Source organism: Phaenicophaeus curvirostris, chromosome Z (assembly GCF_032191515.1).
Source record: "Phaenicophaeus curvirostris isolate KB17595 chromosome Z, BPBGC_Pcur_1.0, whole genome shotgun sequence".
NCBI lineage: Eukaryota > Metazoa > Chordata > Aves > Cuculiformes > Cuculidae > Phaenicophaeus > Phaenicophaeus curvirostris.
Genome location: NC_091431.1, coordinates 65,195,314 through 65,209,915, shown reverse-complemented (window position 1 = coordinate 65,209,915; position 14,602 = coordinate 65,195,314). Strand labels below are relative to the sequence as shown.

General features: G+C 47.4%; 1 protein-coding gene across 1 annotated transcript; it reads right to left on the bottom strand.

Annotated features, from left to right (window-relative positions):
• Window positions 1-1,320: 1,320 nt before the first annotated feature.
• Window positions 1,321-13,867, bottom strand: LOC138733357 (uncharacterized). Its single transcript, XM_069880477.1, has 16 exons — window positions 13,757-13,867; window positions 13,324-13,370; window positions 12,956-13,021; window positions 12,565-12,684; window positions 11,604-11,689; window positions 11,319-11,366; window positions 9,740-9,787; window positions 9,463-9,554; window positions 8,110-8,229; window positions 7,645-7,751; window positions 7,116-7,315; window positions 5,018-5,107; window positions 4,187-4,352; window positions 3,545-3,853; window positions 3,157-3,238; window positions 1,321-2,034 (listed from the first exon to the last, which is right to left on the bottom strand). Exons 1-15 carry the CDS (start codon window positions 13,812-13,814, stop codon window positions 3,161-3,163), a joined length of 1,635 nt encoding a protein of 544 aa, XP_069736578.1. The 5' UTR covers window positions 13,815-13,867; the 3' UTR covers window positions 1,321-2,034; window positions 3,157-3,160.
• Between the last annotated feature and the right edge of the window lie 735 nt (window positions 13,868-14,602).

The following is a 14,602-nucleotide window of genomic DNA, read 5'->3' as shown; positions in this document are numbered from 1 at the left end:
ACTTCACCAACCAGCCTGCTGAAGAGATCAAAGTCTGCCCTCTGGACTCACCAAAGCAGAGACAAAAGAAATCCATGATGAATCTACTCTGGTTTGGAAAAGCTTGCAGAAACATGCCATGCACAGCCACCAGAGGTGTTCTGACCCTGAGATGTCCCCTCCACCGGGTGTCAGTTGTGAGCTGTGCCTGCAGCCTCACCCGGAAGGTGCTGGAGGCAGCTGCTGGGGGAAAGCTCTTGGCAACCCTTCTTTGCTCAGCATTATCCCTGCTGGGCTGCAAGAGCGACGAGTAGTTTGCAGCTGGATCTTTGTCCTGGGCTTACATGACGCTCTGTGGCACAGGAACTAGGAAAGAGTTACAGAGCTGCTCTGCTACTGAAATGCATTTCTCATTCACGTCTCAATTCCATGCATTAGTGAGTTCTTAGAAATACTGTGGCCATGAAAATAGTTCTATGTGCTTCCCAGAAGGCAGGCTTTCCAGCTGCCCAATGCTAGAGGAAGCCAAGGAGAACATTGGCGCAGGGTCCAAGACTGCCCAGCAAAACGCTGCTGGGCTTAGCCAGGAAGACTCTGCAAACAGCAGCCTTTGACTGCCTGGACTGGTTCTGTCCTGAACAGCCTCAAAGCAGCTGCCAAAACCCAGCACAAGGGAGAGAAAAGGTGTGTTAACGCTGCAAGGCTGTGTGAGTAGAGCTAGGGTGTCAGGCTGAAACCACCACTGCTTCCCTGCCTGGTGCCCATCAGAACTGTCTTGTGACCCAGCACGGCTCAGCATCGCTGCTCCAGGAGCACGGAGAAGGGAAGGTCAACAGCTTCATCATTAAAGGCAGCGCTAAGATGCTGCCACAGGCATCCTGTATCACGTTAATAAGCTTCCCTGGCTACAGCACCAGCCCATGCAACTGGGACTCACTTGTGCCTCTCAGGGAGGGGTGAAGCAGAGAGGGCAGCATGGCTGTCCTCTGGAGCAGATGGATCTGCCAGGGAAGCACTGAGCTAGAGGGAGCTCAGGGCAGGTTGCAAAAGGAAGATCTCACCTGTGGCATACATGGGGAGATGAGGTTGAGCACTATTACAGATGGCAGTTGTACACTGGAGTTACTGGCCTATGAGCCTTCAGTTTCTTCACTGAGACACTTTGTGTGATCCTGTGTTTGCCCTCAGAGGTGTTAGCTATTCTCCTCCCTTTGCAATCTGTGGCTGAACTGATTACAGGTAACAGAAACAAAGAAAATGCTGAGCTTCTCCTTTATAAGAAAGAGAAATTTATTTTAAAAGGTAGAAAATACATAATAAGTAGCACAGTCCTGTGTGTTTCAAGCCCTCTGCCCTCAGTGTAAAGTACCATGTTGTCCAGCCTAGACTTGTATTGATTCCAGTCAGATTGAACAAGAGGGTTTTGCCTGACTTGGACCCTGTCTAAGGAATGGGGAGCAGTGTGCCAGCACACGGATGCAAGGGCAGGAAATACACTCTGTAGAAAGATCCTCTTGCTCTTTGTCTTAGCTCCTGGTCAAGTGCTCCTGCACCCAACCAAAAAGACATACAATTTTCATCCCTTACTTCCCAAGCAGTTTCCCCAGAACAGCAGATAGACAGGGCCAAAACAGAGCCGGAGTGCTTGAAGAGAAAGAGGTAGGAAATAGGTATAGGCATCTGTGAGAGAACAGGTTGTTGGGAGATTGATCCAGTTTGTGACTATTAACAGCGCAAGGCGAGGGGGCTCCAAGCATGCTGAAGTATTGACAAGCAGGCTGTCAGGCACTGTGGATCTGTGCGGAGTGTGACTGTTTCCATTCCCTCCCCTCTGCCAGGATGAAGCCAGTCTAGATACTGCAGTCTCACCCACTGAGAGTGGCTGACTGCTGATGAAAGTTCATTTGTGCAGCAGTCCTGTCTGAAGGCACAGGACCAGCTGCGTGCATCAAAAATCCCCAAAACACAAAAAAAGCTACTCTATGTCTGCATATGTTCTCCTGGTGAGGCCAAGCCCAGCAGCACTGGAAGAGGATAGGGCTAGGACACCCTGACCTGCAAGAAAGTAAAAAAATGCAACTCAGTGGATGACATAAAAGAAGCACTCCATTCAGCAATCCCAGTAAGACATGCTTGCAATTATTTATGAAGATCCCACGTGTTTTCTTTCTTGTGCCTAACCTCAGACACAAGAAGCATCCCCATGGTACATCAATACAGACACAGAAATGAAGCAGTTCAGTCAAACACTACAGGGAGAGGAATTTCTCAGCCATCAAAAAGACAGACAAGACTGGCCTCAAATAATGAGTTTCGCTCCAAAACGAATTCCTGGGAGTAGGAACTCTGCACACAGGGAACTGCAATCCTGGTGCAACACTGTAAGCTCCACAGTGGTTCTGCAGCTGCCAGTGTGGTCTTCTGATCCCTCTTCACTCCCAGCTGACACAAAAGCTTTTTCCAGAGGTGGCAACAGCATCACTACTGCTTCCTCCTGAGCAACTGAATGGGACAGGGATTTACCCACTGGCTGCAGAGCAGAGCTGTACATCCCTAGATGCTTCAGGCCATTAATTCATGGGGTATAGATAGCTGTGTCAGAAGGCCCTTCCTGGTCCACTCCGCGTAGTCTCATAACCCGCCAAGCATATTACAGCCTCAGTAATCAGACCAGTTTCCAGCTGCTGCAACCTTGTTTAAAGTCCTCACAGACTGCTGCCTTTTCCTATGTTCTCAGCCTTGCCTTTGGCTCATTGCCTCTGCTACCCCCCAGGGCTCTCTGCCCAGCACCCACTTCTGATACATGCCTCTCTCCACAACATCAAGCCACTGCAGCTTAATGTCAGCATGTAGATGTTTTCTGATAGCACTTGTCCTTCCAGCCCCAGGACTCTAACAGAGAGCTCCCTCCAGCAGCCCTGTTGTTGTACTGCAAGCACACCGCACCACAGGTGCTGGTAACACAACCTTATGCTGATTTTTCCCCATTTTTTTCTGGTCTCTTTGCAGTCCTGGAATAGAAGCTGACCACTGTCCTGTTTTTCCTGCTCTGTTTCTACATAGTTGGTGGCCAAGAGATGCTCCAGGTGGAGCAGGAAAGGAACAGCTCCTTTACTCCTGCACTTTCCAGGGAAGCTGCAATTGCTATCCGTATTTCTGCAGGCTGCCTTCTCTTACCATGTCACTTGGGATCTACATCCTCAATGCCGAGAGCTTGACAGCAGCTCTGTTCAGAGGTGTTCACGCAAATGGAAGAGATCTGCAGTGAGAAACAGAGAGGGAGCGTTAGAGGAGCAGCAACTGGGACACTGGCTACATCACAGCCCCTTCTGTTGTGGGCTTTCCTTTGGGCAGCTCTGCAAGCCTCTCCCAGGATCTTCCCAGCCCAGCTCTTCCAATGAACAGTCCTGACCCAAGACCGCAAAATAAAACCTGTGACCCAAGAGCTAGGAAGCTGAGCATCACTTGTGGAAGCCTCCTCCCTCCTGCCCATAGGTAGGGCAGCTCCCCACATCCCAAAGTGGCTGTGGGTGCAAAGCTTGGCAGAGGATAGGCCACAGCTCACCTGCTGGATTTCCTGCATCGCCAGGCGTATGGAAGAGCAGAGGCGAGGGAAGGCTCGCTGGTTGCCTCTCTCCTTGCTTGAGCTTGGCTTTGTCCTACTGTTGTCCAGGTTCTGTTGGTTTTGACAATTCTGGGTCCTCCTGAACCACACATGTTTGAGAACGGCTGCTGCTCCTGATGGCAGAGCAGGTCTGCTGGTGGGAGGCCTGGAAGGGCGGGTCTGCTCCTCTGGAGGGGTATCCCTCTCTACTGCTTGTGGACCCATCCTGAGGCACTCCAGATTGTCATAATCCAAACTCTCACTACTTTTCTGAGGGGAGGAAAGAGTGGATTCAGCAGTGACTTGCAGGACCTCCACACACCCCAAACAAGACAACAATAAGGAATACCCAGCTGTGTCCACTGATGACATTCAAGAGGCAGAAGGGTGTCATCTACCCACCAGGGCCTCTCCCCCACCCTAGGACTCCCCACTTCCCAGCCAGTTGTGTTTTCTGGTGCATGCAGAAGAGACCAAGCTGCTTGGCCAGAATGGAATCTCCAACAAGAACACAAAAGAAAGATGCTGCTGCAGCGACTCTGTCCGCTCAGCACACAATCCATGCCCCATTCCCTTTTCTGGATGGAGATCCTTGATATTCACCTGCTCACAGGGCACAGTCAGTATCTCCATGAAGGGCTGGATGCCCACAGTCTGGTGATACCGAACCAGTTCAGTGAGTGAGGCGTGAGCCCGGTCTTCCCCCAGGATGACATAGCGTGCATTGGGCTGCATCTCGATCATGTAGTGTCTGCAGCGGCCTTCGCCCCTGAGGAGACGGACAGACAGAAATGGTTATAGCATGGGGGCACAACATCTCTCCAGAACCCAGACACTGGTTTCTGTACTTGCCCCAAGAAGCCATATGTGATCAGGAGCCACAGTGACAAATAGCACACAGATGCAGGAGATGCACTACGCTGGAGTGTCACACACTGTGCTAGCAGGAGCTGGAAGAGCAGCAGTTTCTCCAAAGTCAGTGACAGGAGAACTGCAGCACTCCAATCCAAACCACAACAGACTGTACCACCTCTCATGCCTGTTGTCCATATTAAAACTCTGCCCTGCCCCTTGTCTGAGTCTGTACAAAGGTCATGACCTCCTAACACTCTGACTGCCTCTCCTCAAGCCCTCTGCTCCAGTCAATACTTCTTCAAACCTGGTTTGCCCACTCAGCCATACAGCACAGCCCAAGCAGGACCTGCACCCTTGGAGCCACAGCACCGCACCCACAACACATCTAGTTTTTGAAAAAAGACGGGGTTCCACAGTGTCCTCTTTGCTACTCTAAACTGTCTGAGACACCCACAAGAGGAGAGGAAAGGCTGAACATTATCCTCACTGGACTCGTCTGTGGAGGAGGTTAATTCCTCCAGCCACGCACAGCTCAGTTTAGGACCTTCTTTTTCCTTCTCTGCAAGGCTTATTACCTACCTGTATGTCAAGGTGTAGCCTGGTCTGCTCTGGCTGATCCGAACAAGGAAGCATCCCAAAGGCTTGTCGATCAGCAAGTTTTCGGCTTCCCTGGAAGCAGTAAAGAGTTTTTCAGTGGACAGGGAGCAGCTGCCTCTGTGTAGGGATTCCCATCCTATCTCGTGTGCTACCACGCAGTGCTCCCAGTCCACAGGGCGGCCAGCATCTGCACTATGTGTTCTGAGCCAGAGATCTCCAGGCTCAGGCTTGCTGGTGTACGGGAGTTATTAGCAGGTTGAGGCAGTGCAATGCTCTCAGCCAAAGACTCTCCAAGCAGGGCTGATCAAACTTGCTCCAGCGGCCTGACTGGTGCAAGAGCATCAGCTGCCTTCCAGCACACAGCACATTACAAAGCATAGCTGAGGTGAAAACGCTGTGCATGTGATGCGTTTCCTACGCTCCAGGGTTGACAGAAGTCAGGATGCTGTGAGGTAGTGGTGCTCAGCACAAAGCAAGCCCAGTGCCTTGGAGAAACACCAATTTTGATTACACCACTCTGGCTCTCTACACTTCCTGCTGGAAGGAGGTCTTCCCCCTCTCTGCCCATAGACAAAGCACTGCTTTGTGCTTGCCATGTGCCCTGCTTCCAGGCTAAAGGTGAAAGCAAATCACCAGTGCAGTTTGGGATAGCTCTCGCTGCTGTTACATGACGCTGAGCTGTATGGAGACTTAAATCCAGCAGCAGGAAGTTTACCACTTCAAAAGTATCTAATCTTCAGTGTCTTTGGGAAGGACATGCTACTTCTTCATTGTAAAGTGCTCACGGCTACCCTATAATTGAATTCAGACGGTTTTATCTTCCAGGCAACAGTTCCTCTCCTACATGCTTGGATCCGTGGACAAAAGCATTAACGTGGGTAGGAAATTTGTTAATTCTCTTAAATAAACCAAAATAAAAAAAGCGCAGCCGGAAGCAACGTGTCAGCAAGTACAGCATCCTTCAGTAAACTAACATGCTGTATAGTGTCTCTGAGTAGTGCTCACACTGATAAGCTGACAAAATCCAGGAACTTGTGATCTAATACGACTGAAGGAGACTTGCAGCTTGAAAAGAAAACATTTACAGACTGAAAATAGGTCATAAGGGTGTTGAAATTACACACATGCTTTGCAGCAATGCCCATACACAAGTCCCACCAAATAAGGGACACTGGCAGTTAGCAAGCATGCAGCACCATAGGTTAATCTGCACACAAGGAAGGCTATAGCCAGAAATTCTGACGTCTATACCTGCTAACCCTACTGTGTTGCTCTTATCCGATCACCGGCATAATTGGCATTTCTGCAATTATCCCACTGCTTGAAAAGTAGTGCTTGGCTCAGCAAAGAGAATGAAGTGCAAGGCATACCCAGCAGCAAAATTTCAAGCATTTAAATAAATGTTTCCAAAAAGGCTTGTGAACTCACAGTCTCGTAACAATTCCATAAGAAGGCAGGGCTTTGTGGATGTCTCTCACTAAAGAGATGCAAATTCCACCTATGCTGCACTCTCCTAAAATGGATGGAGGAATCAACAAAAAGCCTTCCTCTTTATGTCTCGTGGGCTCTGGGGGACCCTTGCTATCAGGTACTCACTAAGGCTCCTCTTAAGCTTCTTTAAAATGAATGTACACTGAATTCTGTATTATCTTGCTGTAAACTAAGGTCTCCTCCTGACCTAAACGGAGATATGAGAACAGTCATAACAAATCAGACCAAAAGCTAATCTTCATTCCATATCACATCTCTGCAAACAGTGCACAATAGAATAAACGCATGCATGTATTTCCTCTCCAAGTACTTTCCATGCCTCCCTTCCCTGCACAGAGTATTTAGGAACCCATAGTGTACTTATTTTCTACGAATTTCCAGTCTTTCCTTAGATCCATGTAAAGTTTCAGCATTTGAAACCTGTGATGAGGATCTCCAACTTCCCCTAAGGGTGTGAAGCTCACAGCCCAGAAGTGAAAGGTCATTCCCATTCCTTAAGGAGGCAAATCCAACCCAGGCAAACCTCCTAAGGACACGACAGCTTCTGCCTGCCTGCCACAGCCCAAGCCACTGTGTCCAGCATACTCACCTCCGGCTGATCATCCCATGCAGCCAGCTTGGAAAAGCCCCATCATCCTGCATGACCTTCTGGGCCTGCGTCTCTTTGAACCAGCGGAGAGTTGCTCCTCTCTTAAGTTGCCTCATTTTTGCCTCTTCTCCAGTCAGCTTCCCTGTCCCCAGAACCGAACGAGGCGCAGAAGGGTCCAAGAAGTTATCAAAAGGAGTAGACTGAAAGTGGGGAGAGGGGGGAAATGGGCATAAAAGAAAGGTCAGAGTCAGTGACCTCTGAAGGGGTCACATAGGCAGTGATTCTGCTCACAAATCCCTTAAGACAAGATTGGTTGCAAACTATCAAACACTGCTTTCAGTTCCTCAAAGGTCCTGACCGCACTTCTTATCTAACCACAGCAGGAAAGGACTTTCTTTCTTCTCATAACAAGAATGACAACATTCTCATGGGACCACACACAGGAGAACACGTGCAATGCAGAAGGTAGGAGGAGCAGGATACCAGGATACCTAGTTAAAGAACCCCAAGCAGAGCCAATGTCACTTACTTCTGTCAGTTTGCTGCGTGGCCGTGGCACTGGTGGCTTATCAGGAGAATGGGGACAAGGCTGAGGGCGCTTCTTTCGTGGCATGGGGACTGGAAAGGAGATTCTTTCTGCAAGAAGAGGAAAGCAGTAGATGAAATCTAGCATCCAATGTTCACAAGATCCACCCTCCACATGCCCAGGATAGGGACAGGCTCTGCTGCACCGTGTGTGGGAAAGACACAGCTTGGCACTCCTCCCAGTACAGCCAGGCAAATGACCTTCACCGCGCTGCTCCTGCTCCGCACAGAGAAAGCCACACTTTCAAATGGCAAAAACATCAGCACCTCCCTGCCCACCGCACTGGTGGAGCCCCACAACCCCAGAACAGCTGAGGGCAGGCCATCATCACATGGAGCTTACAGCACTTCAAGGGAATCATCGCATGACTAGCCACGCATGGGGGCAGCAGGAGTGGGAATAACTCACTCTGGGCTTCTGCTTCTATTGCCATCTGCCGGCTTCTTTCTCTCTCTGCCTCCTCTCGTAGCCGTTGTACCTGAGCTCTCAGCTCAGCCATCAGTTTCCTGCATCTGAATCCCCTGAAAACTGTTCAGAGAAAAGCTGCAGTCAGAAAAAAAGTGCTTATCATACCTTTGTCACTCCTTGGGTGAAGCACACTGAGTGCAAATCCCTCAGCATTTCAATCATAAATAATAAAGAGCAATGCAGACCTTACTTGAGCAGACAGTCAAAACCACATGAGAACTGTCTTCTACTCTCTAAGCTGCCAGATCATAGGTTTAAAAAAAAAAATCAAATTGCAGATCTAAACTCTCATCTCTAACGCCAAAGCAGAGGACACCTAAAAACCAAAGCCTAACACAAGGGCCTCTGCCAACCACCTATCTCGCCAGTACCCTTCAGACACTACTCATTACTAGCAAAGCTCTTCTGTACAGGGGACAGGACTTCTTTGGTGTCAGCCCACAGGACAATCTTTCCCACAAGTACCCATCACGGTGTTCATCAGGAGATTTAGAGACCGTGCATTATCCCACCTACTCTACCAGGTACTAAAGCACATAAACTCAAAGCCCCACTCTCTCATTTCCCACTACTCACACATCTTCCTCACAGAAGAGAGCAGGGCACAGCATGTGACAGTCTGATGTCATTCATGCTGTACGGTGCACAGCTGGAAGCAGCTTAGATGCTTCAGCTGTGCAACAACCTGTACAGAAGAGCAGCACAACACAGAGGGACCAGGCGAGATGCCAGCCTCCTCCTCCTGGCTGCACAGTCCTCACAGAAACTGTTGCACAGGGAAGTACCAAACTGCCCACGCTGTCTGCTTTGGAGAAATGATCCCATTTCTCCAGACGCTGCATAGATAGGAAAGAAAAAAACTACAACAAACCAAAACTTAAACCCAACTGCCTATCTGAAAGCAGGAATGAGATCTGCTTCACTCATCTTTCCCCAACAGCCCCTCAGTTCAAACCCACTCAGCAACGAAGACTTCACTCCAGAGGATAGTCACCCAGGTATCGAGACACAGCCAAACCACACCTTTGCCCTGCTCTGCTCAGTTTCCCTACACATGTGCTTTCCCTCTCCAAGGCTCCCACTGTCCGATGGCTCTTCCTGCTTGCAGATGAGCACCGAGAAGGTGGGCATCTGCAATAAGCACACTTGACTCCACAGGGCCTTGACATGGAGGTGGTGCCTGGCCTGCCTGTCTGTCATCAGCAAAGATGCATCGTGGAGCAGGGACTGAAGAGCTTTTCCTTGTCCTGGTCTGAGATCAGAGTTGAAGTACTTTCCTGCTCCTGTGCTCACCTTTCTGTATGATAACTGCTGCTCTTTCCAGTCGTTCCACATACTTTGCCAGCTGTTCCTGGTGCCAATATTTAAAGAAAAGTCGTGACTTCCTGAGAAGTTGAGGAGAGAAAGAAGCAGTGAGAAAGAGTTTGTCTACACTTGCATCCAATCATCCTTTGGATGACCCTTTCCTACAGCTGCAAAGTTCTTCCTGAGGAGAACCAGGTAACAGTCTACATGTAAAAGGTCTCTGCACTCAGGCTCCTGATTCCCAGCAACAGTGACCCACACCTACCCACACATCCAGCCTGTCAGCTCTGTGCTTTGCAGTATCTCCAAGCAGCTGGAAGACAGTAAAAAAGTGAAATAAGTAATTTTCCACTCAAAGTGAACATCACACAGCCAGTGGGTTTACGTGCATAAAGAGGGGAGAAAGTGCCTCAATGATTCTGCATTACATTCACTGTCCCTGTAATCTGATCACATTCAGTAATGAGCTGTCAATCTGTAGTGCTCCTAGAGGTACAGCTGGGATCACATTCAGGAACAACAGCAAAAGGGTTTCCTAAAGCCACATCTCCTTCAGCTCCCCTGGAGGCAATTCTGCAGTGCCTGTTTTAGTCTCAGAAATGTTTTTCCTCATTGCATTTCAAAGCTCTTTGGAGCACACAAGTTGCAAGGTCGGCACAGCAAGACTTCTGGGAAAAAGTCTGTTTTTCTATTCCACTTTCATTTTGCAGACTCTAGAGATAAAATCTGGGTCAATCAGAAAGATTTCCCAACACTTGGATCCGAAAGCAATACTCCAGCTGCATCACAGTTTCCTTCCTCTGTCTGCAAATCCAGGCTGTGAAACGATAGTGACACTTTTTGCTACTATCTCACATAGCAAAGCAGAAATGGTTTTCCTTCTATCTCAGCCAATTTCCATGCGCCAGAACCTATATCCAAGGTAATTCTTTTCTCAAAAGCATCCTATGATTTTTATGTCTGAAAACACATCATGGTGCCTGCCTACCATCATCTTTCTCTCATCCATGAGACTGTCTCTTGGCTTGGGCCTCAACTGGTTTTGTAACTCTTATTAATTCAGCATCATCAGTAACTTCGAGAAAGCTCTGTGAAGGCTGACGGAGCTAGTACCAGGAGAGAACCTTTCCAGAACACTCCCTTTCTTGGAAGGCTTACAACCCCCTCGCAAAAAAAAATAACCAGCTGGCTGTCCCACATGCTTTATTCTCACTATCAGTCACAACTGACAACGGCAGGAAGAAGGAATGGGAAAGCAGAAAAGAAGAAGTGGAGAGTTGTTGCCCCAGACGTAGGAAGTAAAAAGCTTTCAGGGTAGGACTGCTGAGCTGGAGAAGACTTTACATGTGCAAGGTTCTGAAGGTGCTGGGGATATATTATGCCTGTACACATAAAGAGTTCTTGGACTAGAAACACCTTTCTAGCCTGGGAGACATTCAGTGCAGGCTGCTTGCTCAGCATAATCTTTATCTTCCTCTTCTTTCTCCAGGAAAAACCCTGGAGAGGCACCTGGCAACTGTGCTAAGCCCCTGCCATACTGAGTTCAGTGGATACTCTTGACCTTTATTGACTCCTTAAATTAAGTACATTAGCCAGTTCTCATTCCACAGGACAGCAAGACTTTCTTGTAATTGAATTGAAAAGCTACATAGCACTTCAAGAAAGATTTTATTGTACCAAATACTTTTTTAAACACTAACTGTCTTAGTCTCTGTATTTATAGTCTCAATCACCACAAAACCCATCCTCACTTTGTTCCTTTCACTCAGTTTGCTATGCTACTCCAAGAGCAAAATTCTCTAAAGAACAAACTGGTTTGCACATAACAAAGAAAGGGTTCCTACCTTTCTTTCGTAAGGGAAACATCTGGTTTAACTAGAAGAATTCCATATCTGTAAAAAAAAAAAGATCAATTCAGCAAGGCAAGAAGTCAAGCCTTGATGTGCTGAGGTGACCCATGTCACCTTCACAGCAAACAACAATAAACCACTATCTTTTCCCCTCAGCAAACAACCCCATGATCTCAGGCATTTGAACTTTAAAGAGGCAGTTTCACTCCTTGTTTATATCTGGTTAGGATTGCTTCCCTAACATCATCTCACAAGGAACATCCCAAGGTTTTAACAAACCTTTCAGCAAATTCCTCAAATGAAGGCCTCCAAGAAAAACCGTCTCTTCGGATACGGATTGTCTCCAGCAGCCCATTGTACCGGAGCTGAAGCAGCACCACAGAGAGAAACAAACAGAAACAGGTCATTAGGATATCCAGTTTATTCCTCTGCAGCCAGAAATTCCTCCTTTCAGCCCTAAACTTTTCCAGATCAAACTGGAAAAGTTTCTTTCTGAAAATGCTTCCTTGGTTAAAGACTGAATTTACCACATCCTGTAACTGTGATGATTAATGACTCTCAGTTAAGAGTTGGAAACCATAAAACTCAATGACTGAAATAGCTTAACCTTCCAGCAACGGGTACTGGTTTGCCTCTGTCCCTTAAGGCACAGCCTTTTACTTCCAAATCTGGACAAACAAGTACTTTGAGGCACAAATGAACTTCCCTCTTAATCTTATCCTTTCTTATATACATTAAACAGGCCACAGAGCTTCTTGAACTCTTCTCATCATGTTCAGTATTCTTTAAAGTGTCTGGATCTCAGACCTGACACAATATCCAAAGACAGTCATATAAGCACACTTCAGCTCCTATCAAAGTGATTCCATCTCGGCTCCTATTCAGAGCTGCCCTGGCTGATGGGTGAGGACAGTCTCCTCCAGGAAGCACCATTTTTTCTGGAGTACTGCCTGTACTCATCCCCATCCAAGTATGCAGAGATGAATCCTAGTGCACGACAAGCAGATCTTATTGTGTTCATGAAAACAAAGTGGTAGAGAACTAGGACTGCAAAATCTGGACAGGCAACAACTAAGCACGCAGAACCTTTACATGGATAAAAGGTGTGCCTACTGTTTCCCCTTTCAAGGGAAGACTCAGACCAGTCATCTTCCAGCTACCTACACAGCCTCTCGCTGGGGTTTGCCCTCCCCACTAAATAGTGGCAGAAGTATCTGTAAAAGACACTCCTTCTCCTCACCTGCAGTAGCACCACCTGGTTGTCCACCACACCTGGCTCCTTCTGGCTGTTGGGTTTTATACAGCGCACAAAGTGGGGGTTGGCAGAATACATCCTTTCCATCAGCACCATCAGGGAATGCTGGTGGGGGTAGAGAAATACCAACAGTCCAACAAGCCAAAGCGCTGCCAGAGCCCAGCGTGCAATATCCTGCATCGAGAACTGGTTTCCCACCCCACAGCAGCTTCCGAGGCTCTGGTAACAACTGGGTCACTCCCATCATGACCAGCTGTGCTTGGCCCCCAGAAAAAAGACCCATCTACATGCTAGATACTTCAAACATGCTTAGCAGCTCTGACACTAATATCACTGCATTTATCTCAAAGGACACAGCAGGGCAGCGACACTTTACCCGAAACTGAGCTCCAGCAGACTGCTTTCGTGTGCTGTTGAACTTGTCATCTGCTCCTGGTATGACCTGAAACCAGACACAGACAAAAGGATCACCCCTGGAAGGATCACATCCAAAAAGCTCTCCTGGAAAGCAGATGGCTGAAAGGAGAGGGAACAGAAATTGGGGGAGACAGTTAAACATATGTGTAGAAGCAAGAAGAAAATGTGGTAAAAAACAAAGGAGAAGTCGTTGCAAGCAGATTGCTATCTGGCCTTATTTTCAAGTAATTCCTGACTGCTCTCATTTTCAGACAGTTTCTCAAATATTAAACACAAGGTGGCTATGCCACCATGTATCAGTTGTCATGTGGACCTAAAGTGCAATACCTTGGCTTTCACATGAGGCATCAGTGTCCCTGTCCTGGAGATTGTAGCTGGAAGAACAGAGACAATAGTTAATTCGTACATTTGCTCGCAGTCAACCCCACTTCACAAACTAATCTTCCTACCAATATGGTATCACAGACAAGGTGTTAGGTTTCACCATGTGGAAATACAAGGAGAGCTAAAGAAAGGGAAAAGAAAATGCAAGTATATGAAGCATACAATGCAGGCAATATTATTCTCTGTCACTGCGAAGACAAAGAAACCATGTTACTGAGCAACCCTAAATGACTTTCCAATGAAATATCATCACCGGGCATATAACAAAGCAGAAAAAACATACACGTGGCAAATGAGAAGCTCACCTACAGCAGTCAACACACAGAGTCAGACAGCTTAACACTAATTCAGTGACAAAATGAAAAATTGAGGAAACCTGAAGTTAGTGAAGAATCTAATGACATTCCTGTACACTCCTGATGCAAAGGTCTCATGTGAATCACAGAATTACAGAATGGTTGAAGTTGGAAGAGACCTCCGGAGGTCACTAGGCCTTTGCTCAGCAGGGCCACCTAGAGCCATTGCCCAGGACTGGACAAGGAGTCTGAGGATATTATCTCTGTTGTTTATGAACTTTCAAAGAGCTGGGACCAGACTAAGTATCTTAAGCAACAGAGCGGATGGGATAATGAAGAAAGGTACCGCTGAGCAGAAGAGCTTAAAACCACAGTGTAAAAGAAAAATGAAACTACTCAATTACCTGTTAAACCCAGAAAGTGGTGTGGGCTGAAAAGGACCAAAAAAAAATATTCTGCACCAAAAGCACCATGTTCATCCAGAAAAATTCCAAGGAAGATTCCACTTGACTTTCCTATAAATGTTTACTTTCATAAAAGCCTGAAGGCTTATCAATAACTGGAAAAAGGGAGTGTAGTGGTGGAAGAGAAATATTGCATGACCTCAGGGTTTTTTAACAAGTTGTACTTGAAAATCAAAATATGTTTGAAAAGGACAATCTCTACACTCATTGCTTGAGGCTTTACTGTACTCTGTTTTCAGCGTGAACAGCTAGAAGCTACGACCTTGTCCAGCTTAATTTCTAGACAAAAAGGGAGCAGATGGAAAGGGGCCATAGAGACAGTCCTGCACTGGCCCTGGAGAAGATTCACTATCTGATCTGAGGGAAGACATCTGAACAGTGGATAATTCTCTGGAACAGGACACAACCTGCCTTGCTTTCCAGGGCAAAACAAATAGCTCTTGACAGCTCGGTATGTCCCAG

Excerpts from the sequence above, each read along its gene's own strand:
- LOC138733357 (XM_069880477.1), bottom strand. The coding sequence starts at position 13,814 with ATGAGACCTTTGCATCAGGAGTGTACAGGAATGTCATTAGATTCTTCA. Across the intron at positions 4,353-5,017 it reads GGCTACACCTTGACATACAG|GGGCGAAGGCCGCTGCAGAC; the intron begins GTAGGTAATAAG and ends CCGTCTCCTCAG. Across the intron at positions 3,239-3,544 it reads CGATGCAGGAAATCCAGCAG|ATCTCTTCCATTTGCGTGAA; the intron begins GTGAGCTGTGGC and ends TTCTCACTGCAG.